This window comes from Chanodichthys erythropterus, chromosome 21 (assembly GCF_024489055.1).
Source record: "Chanodichthys erythropterus isolate Z2021 chromosome 21, ASM2448905v1, whole genome shotgun sequence".
NCBI classification, from domain to species: Eukaryota; Metazoa; Chordata; class Actinopteri; order Cypriniformes; family Xenocyprididae; genus Chanodichthys; species Chanodichthys erythropterus.
This window is the reverse complement of record NC_090241.1, coordinates 1,960,821-1,982,043: the sequence shown is the minus strand read 5'-3', so window position 1 is coordinate 1,982,043 and position 21,223 is coordinate 1,960,821. Positions and strand designations below refer to the sequence as shown.

Genomic DNA, 21,223 nt, shown 5'->3' with positions numbered 1-21,223 from the left:
ACATTTTAGTTCATATTTAATGCAGTCTCAAAATAGCACAGTTGAGTGCACTTAGATGTTCTTAAGATGATCTTAAGTACTAAAGTGGAATTTTTAGTATATTGAGTACAAAATTAGTGCACAAAATAGAGCACTTTAAATATATTATAGAAATGTACTTTTTTTCACCTAGGGTGAACGGGCCTTTAATGCAGTTTTATTCTTCAGAACCCTGAGGAAACTGTGGTTTGTGTTGCAGGAAGTGCCTCAGTGGACCGTGAGGACCTCTCGGCCCCGCTGGTGCAGGACGTCAGAAACTACTTCCAGATCAGCCAAGAGTATTTCTCCATGCTGCTCGTCGGGAAAGACGGCAATGTGAAATCCTGGTACCCCTCCCCTATGTGGTCCATGTCAATCATTTACGAGCTGGTCGACTCCATGCAGCTTCGCAGGCAGGAGATGGCCATCCAGCAGCCTCCAGGCCGTGTTGGCCCAGACGATCCATCCATCCAAAAACTACTAAACTAAAACTATTTCAAACTGAAAACCTTCAAACTTCAAGTCTTTTAAAACTCCAACTGACAAAAACTTTTCATGTAGATTCACTCTTGTCATGAGGTCGATTAATGTAGATAATACAGTGCTGTTAATGTTTTTGATTCTGACTTTTACTTGAATGTATTTGCATGTGTGCATGCAGTTTTTTAGCTATACATTTATGAATTAACAGCAATAAATATTCATTGCTAATAAGGAAAAATTAAAGTTATTTGTTTATGTGTATTTTGTGCCACAATTAATTATCTACATATTTTGTAGATTAGTCCTAGTATTCCTGGAACATTTTTGAGTGGCTCTTTTATCTGGAATTTCTCCACTGCCCTCTACTGGACATTCTGAGGTAGTGTAATAAAATATGCTCATAACTTTTGTAGTTAAGACATTTTGTAAATAAACATTTTCGTATATTCAGCATGTCTAATGACATGGTTGATTTAAAGATGATTTACATTTTTAAAGAGGCCAAATGTTACATGTGTCATTACACTAAAAAATGTTGGGTTAAAAACAGACAAATCCAGCGGTTGGGTTAAATGTTTGCCCAGCCTGTTGGGTAGTTTTATTTAACTCAACTATTGATTAAAAATGACTGTATTGCTTGCTTAAAATGAACCCAAAACATGTTGAAAATGAACATTTATTAATAAGTTTGATGAATAATAATTAGACAAAACATTAAATTGCTTATTAATAAATGTTCACCTTTTGATTATTATTGTTGCCTCTAGTAATTATGGGTCTGATTTTTAATTTCCAACATATTTTGGGTTAAATAAAACTACCCAGCAGGTTGGCAAACATTTAACCCAACTGCTGGGTTTGTTCATTTTCAACCCAGCATTTTTTAGATTGTAGTATATGTATATGCAGTCATGCAATGTAAAACATCATTACAGTGTATAATTTGTACAAATCTTAAATATTTCATAAAAGAAAAGCAAATTCACAAAATGTCAGCGGTGATGAATTTCTCTTTATTTTGAAAACCTCAACAGAACAATACTTGTAAAATAATAATAAAAAAAGAGCAGCACAACAAAAACACAAAACCTAAAAATAAATAAATACATTACATATAGATGTCGTTCCCACACACAACCATGTTTTGGTCTCACATTTCCATAACACTTTACAACAAGCTTGAAATATTGTCAGTGGAAAAAAACAAACAAACATAAAAAAATACATTTGTTATAAAGTTGGCACAATCATGACTTCATTTATATAGCCCATCAAGGCAATCATATGTTATTGCTGTAAAAATACACATTTAAAATGTAATTTTTTGAAGAAGGCTGAATATGTAAGAAGATTTCTAATGAGTGTTAAAGCTCATAACTTATGCATTGCATATTTCTAAAAAAGCTTCCTACTGTATCATTTTTCTTTAAAGCTAGACCATAGATAAAGATTCATAGATGAAAATGTGGTGCGATGCACCTTTCAGCTGGTCATAGTCAATTGGTCATATTATTCTGACTTTTGATCTTTCCTCAATCAATTACAAACCTATAAAAATAATTCATTTCCTTCTGTTGTGCGTAACATGATATATCCAGGACTATAAGAGCAGTGTTCAATAAACACACAGACACACTCCCCTTCTCTGTAAATGAAGATGTGCTTTTTAACAAATAATTTTTATAACAAATAAATAAAACATAGATGGGATGTTCAACAAAACATCTGTAGTTTGTGTTTGGAGAAACATAATATAAGGCCAGCAGAACACTATAATGAACTGCTGCAACACCGTACAACAATTTCCAACCTATTTTGGGTTCATTTTAAGCCAGCCATATAGTAATTTTCAAAGGGGTCATGAATTGAGAAATCAATTTTTCCTTAAGCTTTTGATATATAAGAGCTCATCGTACTAAGAATATCCTGTAAGTTTCAGAACTGAAAACTTACTTGTTATTCCAATAAAAGCTTTTATTGACAGCAGACCCAGCGAACGACTGATTCTGGATTGTGCCTATAGATAGGTGAAACACTGGCATGGGAATATGGTTATTTATTTTTAAAAATCTTATTTATTTGTATTCGGCTCATTTCACTGTGGATTCTTTGGTAAATCAATCACATTTCAGTGCAAACACAATATGTAACTCGACAGTAATGCAACAACATGTCAGTAACTGTGTTCATTCTAATGCCTGATCTGATATCTGTAAATCAAACCAGTGACTAAACGCTCAACTTCACATTGTTTCTCTTAGTAGGATGAAAATAATCTGTTATTTAAACGGTGATTAAATTATATGTAGAAAGCGATCAAAGAATGCTCCCTTTACAATCACTGGAGCTGTCAATCAAACAGCATAAGTTTATCAATGACTTGCGCCAAAACTCCCGTTTTATTCAATGAATCAAGTTAGTTACATCTAGTTTGCCCTGTTAGTTATGATGAAAGCAAGATCATTTCCTTTTTAAAGATGTATTTAAAACAGTTCATGTGACTACAGTGGTTCAACCTTAATGTTATGAAGTGAAGAAAATACTTTTTGTGCACCAAAAAACTAAATAATGACTTTTATTCAACAATATTTAGTAATGAGCGATTTCAAAACACTGCTTCATGAAGCTTCAAAGCTTTTGTTTCGAATCATGGGTTCGGAGCACATATCAAACTGCCAAAGTCAGGTGAGTTATTATGAAGTAACAAAGCCTCGTTTACTGAAATCACGTGATTTTGGCGCTCTGAACCACTGATTCGAAACAAAAGATTCGTAAAGCTTTATGAAGCAGTGATTTGAAATCGCCCATCACTAAATATTGTTGAATAAAGTCATTATTTAGTTTTTTTGGTGCACAAAAAATATTCTCGTCTCTTCATAACATTTAGGTTGAACCACTGTAGTCACATGACTTTTAAACAGTGTTGGGCAGTAACGCGTTACTGTAACGCAGTTACTTTTGACAGTAACTAATACTGTAACGCATTACTTTTTAAATAAATTAACTCCGTTACCATTACCATATAGTGCGTTGTACGTTACTTTTTTTAAATTAATTAATTTTGGCTGAATTGTAGCCTACAGCCTAACCTGTTTACAGCAGCGACGCATTGTAGCAAGACGAGTTTCTCAAAGTGGAAATATTCCCATTATTTCACTTTAGTTGAGCATAAAGACAAAAGCATTTTAGTCAAATGTAAGCTGTGTCTTTCTGGTTCGAAGGTCCCATCTACTGCGATAAACACGTGACATGCTGGATCGAAAATACGTGAAATAAGTTTTTCTAGTCGACTAGTAGTTGTTCATTTAAGCAATTAGTTGACTAATCACGTTTATATTAATTTCATTTCTTACATACTGGAGAGAATAAATTAATAATGAGCGTTTATGTAATGACTCAAGCGCACACATAACGCTTGCCAGAAACAACCGGCAAAAGTAATGATTATGAATGACAAAAACAGCAAGGAGACATTTTAATTGTTTATTAATAAAGTAATGTTTTCTGTATCAGTGTCGGCTGCAAAGATGAAGTTGTTTTTAGTATCTTTCTGGGCATCTGAAAGTGTTAATTATCTTGCTGTCAATGCAGGCCTCACTGAGCCACCAGATTTCATCAAAAATATCTCAATTTGTGTTCTGAAGATGAACAAAGGTCTTACAGGTGTGGAACGACATGAGGGTGAGTAATTAATGACAGAATTTTTGGGTGAACTAACCCTATAACCTTGAGAGCTGTAAAAGTAAAAATGTGCTAATACTTGGCTATTTCAAATGGAAAGATATCAGCCAATCACAGCAGTGGGCGTTTCCACTGAACTCTCACAGCAGACACGCCCCTTAAAACAGAGCGTTCAAAAAGGGCTAAATTCAGGGTAAGAAAAATGCCTTTCATTTCTAAATTATGACAATTTTTGACCTAAAAAGCATACTAATATTATAAGTGCACCCCAGGAGACATTATAAAACAACTCAGTTCATGACCCCTTTAAACAATAGTTGGGTAAAATAAAACTGCCCAGCAGGTTGGTCAGACGTTTAACCCATTAAACCCGTTAAAACCCGTTTTAAACCTGTTAAAACATTTAAGTTTGTCCATTTTCAACCCAACTTGGGTTTGTGTTTAAGCATGTTTTAGAGTGTACAAGGAAAGAATGTTCCCCATTTCTATTCAAATCTTTTTTGTAGTGCTTTGATTGTACTGGCATAACAGTCTGACTATTATTGGCTCAATTCTTTTGACTAAAATAATAATAATTCATTACAGTGCCCACCCTCGCAAACTGCACTAGAAATTCAAATACCTTGGATGAATGTATAAATGAGTTTCATATTTATATAAATTAAGGTCCTGGTTTTTATGAACCAACCACACAGTTTCTTAGTACCAAGTAACAGACATAAATAAGGCATCATAATGGTATCATTTACATTAGTGCATTTTGTTCTACATAATCTGTGACCCACAATGACCACTTAATGTGTAATTATGAACTCAGTAATGAGAATCATAATCATCAGTGCTTATTTAATCTATAAATCTGGATCAATCAAGTGTGACTGATCTGGAAATGCTGCTTTTGTCTTTATATGCTTTTTTTACATATACGTTCAGTTGAACGGAGAATTATTCTGTGCTTCACCTTGTGCTTAAAGGATGCTGATGGGAGGCGTTTCATGCCTCTGGAACGGCCTCTGTAGAGGGTGATTCATTCTGTCCTTCAGATCTCCTTCTGAGCAGTTTATACAGCCCCGCAATGAAGAATATCACTGCTACTGCAGCAAAGTAACTCGCATAGATGAGGAACTGGAAAGCAGCAAACAAAATTCCACAGGATATTAGCAGCTTTCATTAGGGATTCAAAAGCATTATGACACACTCAGCTGGATTCATGTTGTGTTTTACCTGTAGAAAAATGTCCAGGCCCAAACCAGCAGAATCTACTACAATCAGCGTGAGAAGCGTCTGCAGAACGAGTGCGATGAAAGTGTTCACTCCGAAAACTAAAGCATATCGTTTCATGCTTAAGTTAGCAGCAATCTGATATCTGCAATATAAGAGACACATGAATATGATCTGTCCCAACATCGATTTAAAGTGTAAAGCATTTAAATTAGTGCTGTCAATTGATTAAAAAAAATGTATAAATCACACATTTTTTCTATAATTAATCGCAATTAAAAACATTGAAGTTTTATGGAGTTTTAATGGCATGTTTTTATGAATGAAGGCCAGTATTACTGATACTATTTATGTCTGTATGAAATTGATTCATACATTATAGACATTTATCATTACCGTATAACTGAAAACTATCAATTTTAGCATTTATTAGGCTTTAAAAAATAACAACTTTTAATTTAAGTGAACTTAAAACAATCTTCACATAAACCAATCATAATAAATATCATATTTACCTGTCTAACAGTTGGAAATATACAGAAATTGAATAAAGTTATCAAACACTTTAAAGTCTTCACTGCATAAATTATAAATGAAATATAGAATAATCCTTATTAAAGCTACAGTTTTCTCTGTTCTCTTTGTTCTTTGATGAACATTAATGATATCACAGGAACTGGTTTATTAGGCTGCTGTCACTTTAAGAGCTGCCGCTGCCGAACATGACGTGAATCTCATTTTCTCACGTTCATTTAAGACGTTACTGAACTCATTTAAGACTGCTCTTATGAGGATACTCCACAAAACTGGAAGACCTTTAGTCATAATTCTGTGTGTTATTTTTTTGTTCAATTGCGAAAGAGAACTCGATACTGGCGCGTCTTTGTGTCACATGACACGACATTCCCAGACAGCGTGTTCTTGTTTGTCTTGTGGCGCTTGAATGGATTAAAAGCATTTACGTGAATAAGAGTGTGATCATAATGTACGCCCAATTATGAAAAATTGCGTTAATATTTTTAACGCGTTAACGCAAGCGATTAATTTCTCTTTAACACGTAAAAAATGTTTAATGCAATTTTTCATAATTTGGCATTCATTATGTGATTACGCTCTTATTCAGCGTAATCATATAGTGTTAATATTGTCAGAACTAATTTAAATATTTTACACATTTTTTTTTTTTTTAAAAGGGCAAATAAAAAAAGAATAAAGAATTGTCAGGGTCCAAGAACACATGGAGAACTCGACTGAAACAGTGTCAAGAGAAATGGAGTGTTCTCTTCCAAACAATTTAATTATAAGAATATGAATATGGCATGGCCAATGAAATTTCCACTGGGACGGGATTTCCACTGAACTGGTTTAAATCAGTTCATGTGAGTACAGTGGTTCAATATTAATATTATAAAGCCACGAGAATATTTTTGGTGCGCCAAAAAAAACAAAATAATGACTTACATAGTGATGGCCGATTTCAAAACACTGCTTCAGGAAGTTTCGGAGCGTTATGAATCAGTGTGTCGAATCATGATTCGGAGCGCCAAAGTCACGTGATTTCAGCAGTTTGACACGCGATCCGAATCATGATTCGACACAAAAGATTCATAACGCTCCGAAGCTTCCTGAAGCAGTGTTTTGAAATCGGCCATCACTATGTAAGTCATTATTTTGTTTTTTTTGGCGCACCAAAAATATTCTCGTGGCTTTATAATATTAATATTGAACCACTGTACTCACATGAACTGATTTAAATATGTTTTTAGTACATTAATGGATCTTGAGAGAGGAAATGTCATTGCTGGCTATGCAGGCCTCACTGAGCCATCAGTTTTCATCAAAAATATCTTAATTTGTGTTCTGAAGATGAACGAAGGTCTTACGGGTGTGGAACGGCATGAGGGTGAGTAATAATAAATTACATTATTTTCATTTTTGGGTGAACTAACCCTTTAATTATGTCAGATAACACTTAAGGAAAACATGGTCAAGTCAAAGTGTCTGAAGAATTTTTGGTTCCAAATTTTTGTAAATTTTACTGGTAGTCCACTCTATGAAGAATTTTTGGGTATAATATGTCACAGTTTACTTTATTTTGCAATCCTCACTCAAATGAACTATAGTGTTCTGCACCCACTAGTAAAAATATATAAAAAATATCAAAAATGTCTGAATAATTTTTGACTGTAAATGTCTAGCAAGGTAGAAATCTGATAAAATACACAATAAAAAAAAAAGAAAAAAAAAAGTGTGTATTGCTAAAGCCATTGACGAAAGTAAAAAAGGTGATAGACCCAAGTAACTTAGTGATTGACACATGCAGGTAATATACTAATGCAAGTAGAAGCAACCTGTGTGTAAATGAAGAGATAATGTGCATCAAAATGAACATTAAAAACAGGCCCTTAGAGCTCTCAGGTGTGTGCAGAAGATCTGTTGAAGAGAGAAAGAGCACAAGCAGCAAGCGGAAGCCAGCTCCAGACCACAGCCCTCAGAAGATCAAAGACGACACCTGATTCTCTCAAAGAACATGTACTGAGTAGAGAAGAAGGAAAGCTTTAAAATGTCATTGTTTATTCTGGCCCATGGAACTTCCAGCTTGGCTGGCACAGAGGTGTATTTACCTTTTGCCTTTGCAAGAAATAATAAAATGAGAATGAGGACTGCCCTCAAACTCTGATAGTGTTGTCTCAGTCTGTTTATCCCAATGGACTTTACAGAGTCGGTCAAGGTTGCCAACCAGTCTCAACAGAGTGGACCGTGGGAGTGCATTAGCCGGCACAGCTGTCCTCTGAAGAGCCAGCTGTGGTGCACTAAACAGAAAGAAGTTGCTTGTGACCAAGATAGTGTCTGCGGCCACACTAGTCAATGCTTGTGTTTTCACCAGCCGTGCCACGGTACATAGCATCCCAGAAGCTTTTAGTTTTAGCTTCGCTAAACATAGGCGCCAAGACTGATGCCACGTCCAAGTTGCGCAGCTCAAATACAAAATAAAGTCAAAATGATCACCCTGTGAAGACTCCTGCACATATTTCACATCACTAGGAAGCCAGAATTTGAAAAGTTGAAAAGTTGAAAAACTTGACAACTTTTTGTCCTTGTCGCCCATAACTGGATTTAAGTGTATTAACTTAAAATTAAACCAGACAAAATATAACCATTTAGCCATTAAAAACACGAAAAATCAAGGAAAACAACGTCAGACTGGCAAATCTTATGGTCTTGCATTTTTGCCATTAAGGAAAGAATTATCATTTCAACCAGTAGATGGCAGCAGAGCTCCACTATTCACTATTTGACTAATTGAAGACATCTTTTCATAAGATTTTCCAGTTGGATTCATATTATGAAATCACAATTATAACAATAAAAATAACTTTTTAACTTTGTGTGTGTGCGTGCATGATGTTCTCAATCTTGGATGTGTTGTTTATTTTTCTGTTGATTGTGCATTTTGGCTGATTTTATTTGACAAATTATAACAGAGCAATTTTTATAGTCGCATTAATTTATTTCTGTGTGTGTTTGAGAGACGTTTTGTTTGACGGACATAGACAGTTCCTATCCGTGAAAAGCAATGGGCATGTGTGTAAGCGGTCACTAGCATCAGGTCACTTACAATAAGTTGTGGTCAGAACAAAATTTACCTTAACAAAATTAAAAGTTATCCAGCACACAGTTGATTTCTAAAGAAAACTGATACATACTGACAGTTAACTTACGTTGCAATGGTGATAAGCAGCATGTAGGTAGCTCTGAAGATGATGTAGGCAGTGTAGCAGACCCAGATATTCCTGATGTTGTCCATGAGAAACACACACACTGCAATGATCACAGAGAACATGCAGAGGGCAAGTTCTCCCCACACTGACCAGGACACTTTCACATAGCCTACAACAAATGCTGCAAAAGCACCTGGTGGGAAAAACATAATAATTTAATTTTGCCAAAGCACTGTTAAAATGTAATAATATGCTCATTTCCAAGTTCATAATCTTATTGTTGAGGTCTGCTAGAACACATTTACATAATTTAAAGTTCAAAAATATATATTTTTACTGTACTCTGCCTGAAATGCCCTGTTTTAGCTCCTTTCTCTTTAAAGTCAGCTGACCCAGTCTGTTGTGACTGGTCAGCCGCTTAGAGCAGGGGTGCCCAATCCTGTTCCTGGAGATTTACTGCTGAGTTCAGACAGCAAAAGGTCAGGGGGGGAAAAAGTTCCTGGGACAAATTGTTCCAGGCAATTTCGGTGGAAACGCAGCTCAACACACGTTTTCAAAATAATCCTGAAGGATTTGATTAGTTGCATCAGGTGCATTTAATTAAGGTCAAAGCTAAACTCTGCAGGGCTGTGGCCCTCCAGGAACTGAGTTTAACACCCCTGCACAGAAGAAAGATACACATTTAAAGCATAATAGGTGCCTTTTATTGGGAACTGTGTGTCTGTTGTTATTTGGGTCAATGACGTGACAGGTCTTTCTTTTTTTTTTCTTTTTTTTTGTCCAAAGGCTTTAATAATAATAATTTAAAAAAATATATATGGCATCTAAAGTATGTGAGTTAGTACAACTAGATCTCTTTTATTGAATCCAAAAGGTTTTAATTATATTTTGCTACATATAAACATATTTTAAAGATTTTGAAGTGTCAAAAGGTCATTCGGTTTAACCGTCCAAAGGCCAATACAGCCATTTCATTTGTGATTAAAATATCTTAAAATGTAATAAATGTTTATTTTTTTATTTCTGACATGATTTTATAACATTATATATTAACATAGTGCAAAACGGTGTTAAAATTATGTGTAGAAATCATTGCTTTGTTATGAGAAAGAATGTCTGGAAAAATGAATTTCATTGATGTCATTTGGAGTAACCAATATAAACAGACCATTTTGGATCAAGTCATGTGGTTAATATCATGTGACATCATTCAGACACCTAGACCACATGGTCATGAAGCAAAGTAACTAACTCACTTTTAACTATTTGAAAAATTCATGTTTTCACTCGTTCATGTCCCGAAACATCAGGTCATTCGGTGCAACCGCTATAAAACATGGAAAATGTTGTAATATTTTAAAAACTTGTACTAAATATAAAATATTTGATTGTCCTTTTGCTAGCTAGCTAGATATTAGCCTGTTAGCATTGTTTGAAAATATCGTCATTCGGTAAAACCAAAAGTGTCATTCGGTAAAACCGAAATTTTGGTTAAACCAAATGACTTTTTAGTGACAAATTTTGTCCACATTGTAAAAAAAAAATAAAAATTACAAAAGCAGTGTTAATTGATTATAAAAACCACATAATCTCATTGTTAACACTTAATAAAACTTCAAAATTAATTATATCTCCATTATGTTTTTTTTTTTACACTTTTAAAAACCTTTTTCGTCAGTGACCCAGATATGATTGTGGGAAGTGCAGATTTGTCAAGAATTGAAGTTGATTAATTATTTGAGAATGAGCATATAATAAAATGGATTATAAACAGATGGCCATACCAAGTACGGTAGCAATGGTCTCCACATATCCATTGTAGATCACAAAATCACTGGAAGGCAAGATTTTCTCCCAAAGTGCTTGAGCGTAATTAATCACCTGGATGTAACCACACGTGGACAAAGCCCACCACACTGACCAGGCCAGAAGGGTAGGGCAGGAGTAACACTGCAGGAAGTCTGCCCAGAGCATTGACAACACTTCCAGTAATCTATTATTGCTAGTGTTGTCCTTGAGAGTCTGAAAATCAAACAAATGAGTCAAAACCAAGTCATAGACAGTCATCTGAGAAACATGCATACGTCTGTGAACATATCAGTATAAATGATTATCAAAAAAGAACATTTTGTCAGACTTTGGTTAAACTTTGAAACAGATTAAGGCTCTGTTTACACTAGGCTCTGAAGCACGTTGGAAAGGTCATGCGTGACGTAGCGAAGGTAGGGTCATTTTCTCCGCCAACTTCAAAATCGTCGTTTTACCTTTTTTTTAATAAAGGCCGTTTGACTTAGTCTTTGCACATTCACTTTGTAGACACTGGATCGGCACTTCCGCCGACATCACGCGTGACCTTTCCAACGTGATTACGTCATGTGTGGAGCATCACAGAGCAGACGAGCATTTGTGATTAAAAAGTACATAAATGTTTATTGTTTTTAGAAAATGGCCGATGGTTTCTCTAGATAAGACTCTTATTCCTCGTCTGGGATCATGTAGAGCTCTTTGAAGCTGCACTGAAACTGACATTTGAACCCCAGTGAAGTCCACTATATGGAGAAAAATCCTGGAATGTTTTCCTCAAAAACCTTCATTTCTTTTCAAATGAAGAAAGAAAGACATGAACATCTTGGATGACATGGGGGAAAGTAAATTATCAGGAAATGTTATTTCTGAAGCGAACTTATCCTTTAAACACCTCTGATTGGCCATTGTCCTGATTTAAACGTCTCTGATTGGCCATCTCACATTCAAGCCAAAGTGTCCCAGGTGGCTGATCCCAGTATAGGTCATAATCCCCGCCCTCTCCATGTAATGTCATGGGACGTCAAATATTTTTTTCCAAAGAAGGTTTCTGTCATTTTAGGCAGTTTTTAAATCACGCTGATGTAAGTTCAAGTGTTTGTTCTTTAAATAAGTTATTTGATGCTATAAAATCGCGGGTTTTGACGTCATGATTGACAGCTTCTCTGAGTGAAGTAGCCACTGAAGCACCAACAAACTTTTTTTCTGGATCTTCGGGAGGAGATTGGAGCTTTAACTTTAATTTCTACATTTCCAGAATTATTTATTTCACACTGACATAATGATTTTTCTGTTTATTAACCGATTCTGCGGGAGTGTGGGCGGGGCCTTGAGATCACAGGGAGTGTGGGCGGGGCCTTGAGATCGCAGGGAGTGTGGGCGGGGCCTTGAGATCGTAGGGAGTGTGGGCGGGGCCTTGAGATCGCGGGGAGTGTGGGCGGGGCCTTGAGATCGCGGGGAGTGTGGGCGGGGCCTTGAGATCGCGGGGAGTGTGGGCGGGGCCTTGAGATCGCGGGGAGTGTGGGCGGGGCATTGAGATCGCAGGGAGTGTGGGGGGGCCTTGAGATCGCGGGGAGTGTGGGCGGGGCCTTGAGATTGCGGGAGTGTGGGCGGGGCATTGAGATTGCGGGAGTGTGGGCGGGGTCTTGAGATCGCAGGGAGTATGGGCGGGGCCTTGAGATCGCAGGGAGTGTGGGCGGGGCCTTGAGATCGCGGGAGTGTGGGCGGGGCCTTGAGATCGCGGGAGAGTGGGCGGGGCCTTGACATTGTGGGGAGTGTGGGCGGGGCCTTGAGATCGCGGCTCCAATTCATGCTCACTGACTCTTAATATTGTATAATAAAACATTTTAGAAGAGAAAACAAATAAACCATATACATTTTTAAAATGATATCATAAACTACCCACCGTTCTTTCATCTGCACAAAGCTGCACTTTGGACTCTGGATCCTCTGGATTCTCGATCATGTGACTGCGGTTCATGGGTTCCAGTACGGCTTCATCCTGAGCGCTGCTCTCTCTCTGGTGAAAGAACAGGCTCTTCTCGGGCATGGGTAGGAACCAAGGGGCAACAAAGGCTATGCAGGAGGACGCCAGTGTGATGCCGCTCAAGTAAAAGAGAGGTACACTGGCTACAGACACCAGAATCTGTCCAATGAATGAGCCAATGGCTGAGCCCAACAGTGTGATGCTGCGACAAAAACCAGTCACCTTCTGATAATGGGACGGCTCCACAACACTGTAGATGTAGGAGTAGTACGCAACTTCAGTGGCAGTGGCCACACCGAAGAAGAACTCCAGTAACTGCATGGCCCGCACGCCCTGGGCCTTCATGAGCATAGTGTATGTCACTATGAAGCTGGCCGCCTGGAGGATGAGCACAGGCTTGTAGCGAAGGTAATCTGTGGCCAGGAAAACAGGGAAAAGCAGGACAAGGTAGGAATATGTCCAAAATGGATAGATCTGGCTCACAACCTGTGATGAAAGTTAAAGTAGTTAGAAGAGGCAATAATAGATAAGAGTGCTTATGATAAGATTAAAAGCTTAAAATTTAAAGGGTTAGTTTACCCAAAAATGAAAATAATGTAATTTATTACTCGCCCTCATGCCGTTCCACACCTTTGTTCATCTTCAGAACACAAATTAAGATATTTTTGATGAAATCTGATGGTTCAGTGAGGCCTGCATAGCCAGCAATGACATTTCCTCTCTCAAGATCCATTAATGTACTAAAAACATATTTAAATCAGTTCATGTGAGTACAGTGGTTCAGTATTAATATTATAAAGCCACGAGAATATTTTTGTGTGCCAAAAAAACGACTTATATAGTGATGGCCGGTTTCAAAACACTGCTTTAGGAAGCATCGGAGCATAAATGAATCAGTGTGTCGAATCATGATTCGACAAAAGATTCATAACGCTCCGAAACTTCATGAAGCAGTGTTTTGAAATCGGCCAAATTTGAAATTTTTTTTTTTTTTTGTGCACCAAAAATATTCTTGTCGCTTTATAATATTAATATTGAACCACTGTACTCACATGAACTGATTTAAATATGTTTTGAGTACATTAATGGATCTTGAGAGGGGAAATGTCATTGCTGGCTATGCAGGCCTCACTGAGCCATCGGATTTCATCAAAAATATCTTAATTTGTGCTCTGAAGATGAATGAAGGTCTTACGGGTGTGGAACAACATGAAGGTGAGTAATTAATGATATTATTTTCATTTTTGGATGAACTGACCCTTTAACTCCAAAAATAAAAGTAATGTGGTGTAACCATTAAATAAAAAGCACTGCAGTAACACTTGTGATAGAAATATTTTATGTCAACATGAAATGTACAGAAAATGCAGACTAAGGATGCTCAGGTCAAAGACAAGTCACATGATTAGCTTAGATCATTACAAACCAATCACCAGAACAAATCACAGTGAAGACATTGATTTTTACTCAACTGTAAGACTTAAATGTGCATGTATCTTTCTATTCATTGAGACTCACTCTATTGTTGTGACGAGTGACCTCCCGGCCGTAAATAAAACTTCATTTCTATACAAAGAGCAACTTGGAAGTCGTGTCAGGTATATGCTGCGCAGCTGAGGAATAGAAGTACTAAAGATTCTACGCTCAAAAGACCACAGCAGAGACAGTGATAGTGTTGGAAGACTATAGAGTCGCCCTCGGGGTGAGGCTGTAATACTCGGAGTTAGTATTAATGATCCTGTGTCGGACCAGCGTACACCTGAGAAGGACGGTGAGAGATGCTAAAGACCTGCGCTCATGTGTGATTGAGGTAGTGATAGTAGCTTCTTGACGGGACGCCGTCACCTTACTTTGGGAAGGGAATTACCTCGAAGTATTGAAAATGTATTAGAAGTATTCGAGAAGGGAATTACCTCGAGATACTGTAGTACTGTGTTGGTACTGTAGTATTATATATATATTATATTGACAACTGGAGGTTGTTTGAATTGTCAGTGGTGAAGTCGGATTAGTATTGGGAATTTCCACGACACACTTTTCTTACACCTTTAATACATGCAAGTGTACAAATTTTAATTAAGTGAATTAAAATACAACAAAGGTTTTTACAAATATCACAAATTGTTAATTAATGAATATAATACATTTTGGGGACATTTTACAACCTGAACTAACCTTAGAGGGATCCTCTCTATGACATCAATTCCTGTTTATATATAAGGGCCGTTCTACAGAATTGGTGCAAACTGCTGTCCCACAACCAAAACACACTTTTAAAAAGCATTTTAGTATTCAAATCTTAGATGTATACTAAGATCTTTCTATTATCTATTGAATCCCACAATAATATTTAAAATATCAGTAAGATTAATATATAAAATCTTAATTTATTGGGTACTTTCAACTGGGAGGTGGCTGACCCGAACACTAACATCTAAATTTCAACTTATGAAAATATTGAAATCATTTTTGCAATTTTTTTCCTTTTTTTTTTAATATATATTTTTGATTTTTAAAAAAAATATATATATATTTAAAAAAAAAAAAAAAAAAAAATATATATATATATATATATATATATATATATATATATATATAAAATTTTTTTTTTTTTTATTTTTTTTTTTTTAAAGTGAAAAAATATTTTATATTTTCTTTGTAAATCATAAAACTTTATGGAAAAATATATATATTCTGCATTTTCATGTCACTACCGAAACAGTGTGTGTTTTAGTCCATTGGCTGAGATTTTAACCACATCAGGAAATATTCCTGTGTTCCTCCCTCCCTTAGCCTCTCTTTCACAGCATATAGATCATCATTAAATGCGTTCAAAAGACTGAAAATCTTTGTGGAACTTTAAGGAACGTCACTAAAAAAACACCTTTTTCTGCAATTAAGCAAACTTTTATGGGTGTTACTCCATAAAATTTAGTTTTTATGCATGTACAACTGTTCAGAACTGTGCTAGCTAACCATGTGCTGAATATCGTCATTGAGCGGCTCAAAAGTACCTAAACAGTCACAACCGAAAAGGTCACAAATGACAAGGTCACAAATGACAAGGTCACAAATGACAAGGTCACAACCGAAACGTTTCAGTTTCAGTTTCAGTTGACGTCATTGTTTTTTGGGCGGTTATTCGATCAAGTTTAGTTTTTGCGTGTACAACAGATAACATTTTCCAAAATATTACAAAACTTTCTGAAAAGACAATGAGAATTAACTGCACAATTACTAGAAATGTGTACCTTGACTATTATACAATTTGCATACATACAAAATTTGTGGAAAAAGAAATTTTTTTCCAAGATGTTTCCAACTCAGATTCTGCAGAATGACCAGTATATATTCTGAGAAAAATGCTAATAATTAATTATTATGGCAAACTACTCAATAAGGTTTTCCAGGGCAGGACCGTTGAATTAATTAATTAATAGATTAATTAGTGGACCAAAACATGTCATGTCTGAAAGCTGGGATACAGAAACTATGCAAGCTCACAATCTACATTTAGACAGGTGATGACCACACAAACTCTCTGAAGCCTAAAAATCTCATGATGCAGCTTTAGTAATTAATGCAGGATTTGGCTTTTGTGAAGAGATTAAACTTCTGGGATTAGACAAAATAGTTGGCAAAGTTGACTTCCAATACCCAAGTATATTCTTCCCATCATCTCTTTCTGTTTAAATGTTCCTTCACATCGTGCTCAGTGAGGAAGTAACAGAATGTGAAGCGTGTCAAACTGACGCACGTGTTCAATCCTTATTAAATTCTACCCTAATGTATCTTATTTCACTCTAATAAAATCGAAAGGACTCATTCTGGTTTATGTATCGGAATTATTTCTCTGAGACTAACCTGTGGTAAAACCTACTGCGGTAAAGTTTGGTTTTATGCCCTCAATTGTTAATATGAGTAATTTATTATTTTACCAAGTATGACTATCTGTAAAAAAAAAAACAAAAAAAAAAAAAAAACATATGTATGCATGTTTGTATGAATGTGTATGTCATTGTCAAACATTAATGAGTAAATGAAAATGATATTTGAACTATTGTTTCATTTAATTTAGCATTTATTAGCGATTTTCACAATAAATATAGTTTCAAGACAGAAAATGCATGCTTCTACTTTACAAGTAAGCGTAATCTATTTTCAGGTGACAAAGATTGATGATTTAAAAGTTATTTAAGGGCAATAACATACATAACCATTAAAAAGATAAGTTATAAAGTTTTCAAACTTGTTTTAAACCAATTTGTTAATCTATGGATAAATCAATAAAGTATAAAAATGTACTATTTTCAGGCATCGCAAAATAAAATAAATCAAGGTAATCTGATACATTTTTATAAATGACTCCAGTGAAATACACACTTTTCAGACGGTCCCTTACTTCGCCAGCGCACATACAATGATATTCAGAGGATACAATATGACATCAGATCATTAATAGTGTATAGTTTAACCATAGTTTTTGTAGTAAAACCATTTGGTTATACAAATGGTAATCAATTCAGAAAAAAAAAAAACATATATATTACACTTTCACTATAGTAAAACCACTGTTGCTTCTCACAAGAAAACCACACTGCAGTCTGATCTTACATCATTCTTTACCCTTTCCACACATTACCTCAGTCTCAGTCAGGTTCTTGTCAGGTCCCATCAAAAACGGGGTTAGAAAGGGTTCGAGTGGTCTGTGGCTGCTGAAAAACCCATAAACGCACAGCAAAACAGTAGGATAAAGCCATGGTTCAGACATAACAGCTTGCGCCAATTGACCTCCACGCTATGAACGATGCAGGAGCATTTCTCAATAACTCTCTCGCCGGTTTGCACGCAAGATAGTCAAGAGGACAAGCAGCACTGGCGCGCGAAAGTGACGTCAAAGTACACTGACACGCCCACTCAGATAGATGTGCGTAATCACCAACTGCAGACAGTTTCAAAGATACGACTGTCTTGTCCAAGGAATGCTTTTGGACTTTTTCGATTTAAATTATACTTTCAAAGTAAAATGGCTCAGAAACTGTCTACTTAAATCAGACTCAATATGTTTTTTTTTTTATACCATGCAATGTTTTTAAAAAGGTTGGAGGTTTTGTTAATGTGTGATTACTCTACTAACAAATTGCCACAGGCAATTATCCAATTTTTTGGATAATTTCAACAAGCTCTCAAGGCCTGCAAGTTATGTTATGTGCATAACTTTTCTCCACATAAAGCAATTTTGTGGAATAATTCTTATATTACAGTTAACCGGAAATCTCTTTATTTACAGAATTGGATTGATAAGGGAATTTATTTTGTATCTGACCTTTTTGATCAGTCAGCTCAGCTAGCCTACTTTCTTATGAAAAATTTATGAAAAAATGGACATTTCCTATTAAATATAGAGAATATTATTCTGTAATAAATGCAATTCCACAAGGTTTATTGATGTTAATGAGAAGCCTTATGCTTTCCCTTAACACTTGTAGAATTGAACCCGCTCTTCATTTAAATGGGGTGGACATTAACAGTAAAAAATGCACAAATAAATTTATTAGAAATATATTTTATGAAAAGAGATCTATTAAGCCTAGAGGGAATTTTTTCTGGAACAGTTGTTTTCCAGAAATTATTTGGAAAAAAGCTTGGCTGCTTCCCTTTCGGTTTTAACAAACTTCGGGAAATACATCTGAAAGTACTTCATAATATTTATGTTAGTAACTATAGGCTACTTTATCAAAATTTATGAATATTAATGAAAAATGTTCATTTTGTTCAGATCAGCCAGAAAGAATTCTACATCTTTTTTTTTTAATGTTATCATTCCAAAAAATTCTGGGAAGATTCGTCGATACATATTCAACAGAAGTCTGGTTATAATTGTGAATTAACATCCAAAGATGTTATCTTATATTTTGAATAAAAAAATCCATCTGTTAATTTTATGATGAATCTTATGATTTTATTGGGTAAATTTCATATTCATAAAAGTAAAAGAAATAATTCTAAACCCTGTTTGAAGGTCTTTATGATTTTTATCCAATGTATTGATAACAAAAAACTGTAGAGATACACTTTTATTTGCCAAAGAACTGAAGTTACTTGAAAATTGAACTAGTATATACTTGAACTGGTATTTTTTCTTTATTTATTTTATATTTTTGGTTATTATTTTATTTATTGTATTTATTTTTTCCTTGTGCAATGTAAACCCATCTTTAAATGCAGTATCTTTTTGGATGTCATGTTAAAAGTGTAATTGTTCTATGTTATGTCTTAACGTCTAATAAATAAATAATAAATAAATAAATAAATAAATAAATAAATAAATAAATAAATAAATGAATGAATGAATGAATGATACAACGGTCTTATGGCATGTTGAAGTTAAAATGGTTCCAAGCATTTTTATACAATTCTGAGAGTTTTTGGTTTAAAATGCAGCGTCATTTAAGAAATTTGGTGGCATTGAATTCTTATTTAAATGTGACTTTGATATTTCTAAACTTCCAATTAAATTATCTTCATTTCATGCTGCGATATTGGAAACTAGCACACACCCACAACTTTACACCACATAATTCCTTAATATGAAATAATAAGTATATTCTACATAGAAATAAATCACTCTTTTATGAAGATTGGTTTTTAGAAATATTTGGTTTATAAAGGATCTCTTTGACGATGACGGAAAGGTGCTGGATTACAATGCTTTTACTATTAAACATGGTTTCGCATGTCATCCAAAACAGTTTTTCACAGTAATTTCAGCCATTCCTTCTGGACTTAAAATTATTATGAATGGTTATTTATCATATAGTCACTTTACACCAATTTTACCATCACTATACCTTGGGCAAACTGAGCTTAAAAATAAGAAATGTACAAACCTTTATATTAGACAAATATTCAACAATTCAACAAGGTCTGCAAGGAATTATTTGGATATTTTCTTTGACAAACAAATGCTTAAATATATTAGAACCTTCTATTTAAAATTTCCAGTTCAACCCAAAATTAAAGAAACTCACTTTAAAATCTATTATGATATTTATCCTTCTGGAGAGTTTCTAAGGGTTAGATTTAACCTTGAAATGATATTATGTAAATTTTGTAATTTTTATTTATTTATTGCCTATTTTGTATGTACATTTGTTTATATGCTATTAATATTAATACATTTAAAAAAAAACGACTGTCTTTTAATGTGGAAATACCGATGCTAGTTTTGTATACAAAACAAAGCTACAGGAAAACCAACTACTAGTGTCATGCTTGGTTAATTTAAAAGTCAGAATGAATTTACAATAGTTGGGAACAATAGTTGAGTTAAATAAAACTACCCAATATGTTGGGCAAACATTTAAAACAACCCAACCGCTGGGTTTGTCCATTTTCAACCCAACTTAGGTTGTTTTTAACCCAGCATTTTTTTAGAATGAAGCATTGGTTTATAATAATAGTTATATAATGGTAATAAAGCAAAATTAAATCATCCAATCACTAGAAAGCCTTTTCTTCCATCTGAGAGAAGATTGGTTGGGTTCAGTGGAACAAAAAGTAACCCAATGTTTGGGTTTGTCCATTTTTGACCCAAATTTGGGTTGAAACAACCCAGCATTTTTTAGAGTGTAGTGGACAAATTAAACTAAGACGTGATTGTGATATTTTTTTTTTAAATTCTCGAAATCATCAAGGCCAAAATTGACTATAGTGGAAGGAACACCCGAAATAGATTTTTAGCAAATCAGAATCATTCAACCTGAAGTAATGACTCTGTTAGAGTATAATTGTTGTGGAAATGTGAATGTATGCAGAGCGACCTACGAACTCCTTGCGAGACTCGAAAGGATTAGTTCACTTTCAAATTAAAATTTCCTGATAATTTACTCACCTCCATGTCATCCAAGATGTTCATGTCTTTCTTTCTTCAGTCGAAAAGAAATGAAGGTTTTTGAGGAAAACATTCCAGACGAGGAATAAGGATCTTACCTAGAGAAACCATCGCTCATTTTCTAATTTTTTTTTTTTTAAATTATATACATTTTAACCATAAATGCTCGTCTTTAACTAGCTCTCTTCTTCTTCTTTTCTATTAGAATTCCAGCAGTGAGACACTGCTAAGTGTATTACTGCCCTCCTCAGGTCAAAGTTTGAACTAAATTGTTATATACTTGCACTAGCATATTGAATATGACAATTTAGTTCAAACTTTGACCTGTGGAGGGCAGTAATACACTTAGCAGCGTCTACACTGCTGGAATTCAAATAGAGAAGATAGAGAAGAGTTAAAACGTGTATAATTTTA

The 21,223-nt window shown here is 35.0% G+C and overlaps 1 protein-coding gene across 4 annotated transcripts; it reads right to left on the bottom strand.

Annotated features, from left to right (window-relative positions):
• Positions 1-1,500: 1,500 nt before the first annotated feature.
• On the bottom strand, positions 1,501-20,941 carry slc19a2 (solute carrier family 19 member 2). 4 transcript variants are annotated; one of them, XM_067373734.1, is made up of 6 exons: positions 17,558-17,773; positions 12,835-13,401; positions 10,910-11,147; positions 9,126-9,318; positions 5,407-5,548; positions 1,501-5,307 (listed from the first exon to the last, which is right to left on the bottom strand). In XM_067373734.1, the coding sequence occupies exons 1-6, from the start codon at positions 17,684-17,686 to the stop codon at positions 5,176-5,178; spliced, it is 1,401 nt and encodes a 466-aa protein (XP_067229835.1). In that variant the 5' UTR covers positions 17,687-17,773; the 3' UTR covers positions 1,501-5,175. The 4 variants fall into 4 exon arrangements, with proteins under 4 accessions (XP_067229835.1, XP_067229837.1, XP_067229836.1 ...); XM_067373736.1 differs by lacking the exons at positions 1,501-5,307; positions 5,407-5,548; positions 17,558-17,773 and adding exons at positions 7,210-7,938; positions 8,028-8,216; positions 20,810-20,941; XM_067373735.1 differs by lacking the exons at positions 1,501-5,307; positions 5,407-5,548 and adding exons at positions 7,210-7,938; positions 8,028-8,216 and having other exon boundaries at positions 12,835-13,328; positions 17,542-17,773.
• Between the last annotated feature and the right edge of the window lie 282 nt (positions 20,942-21,223).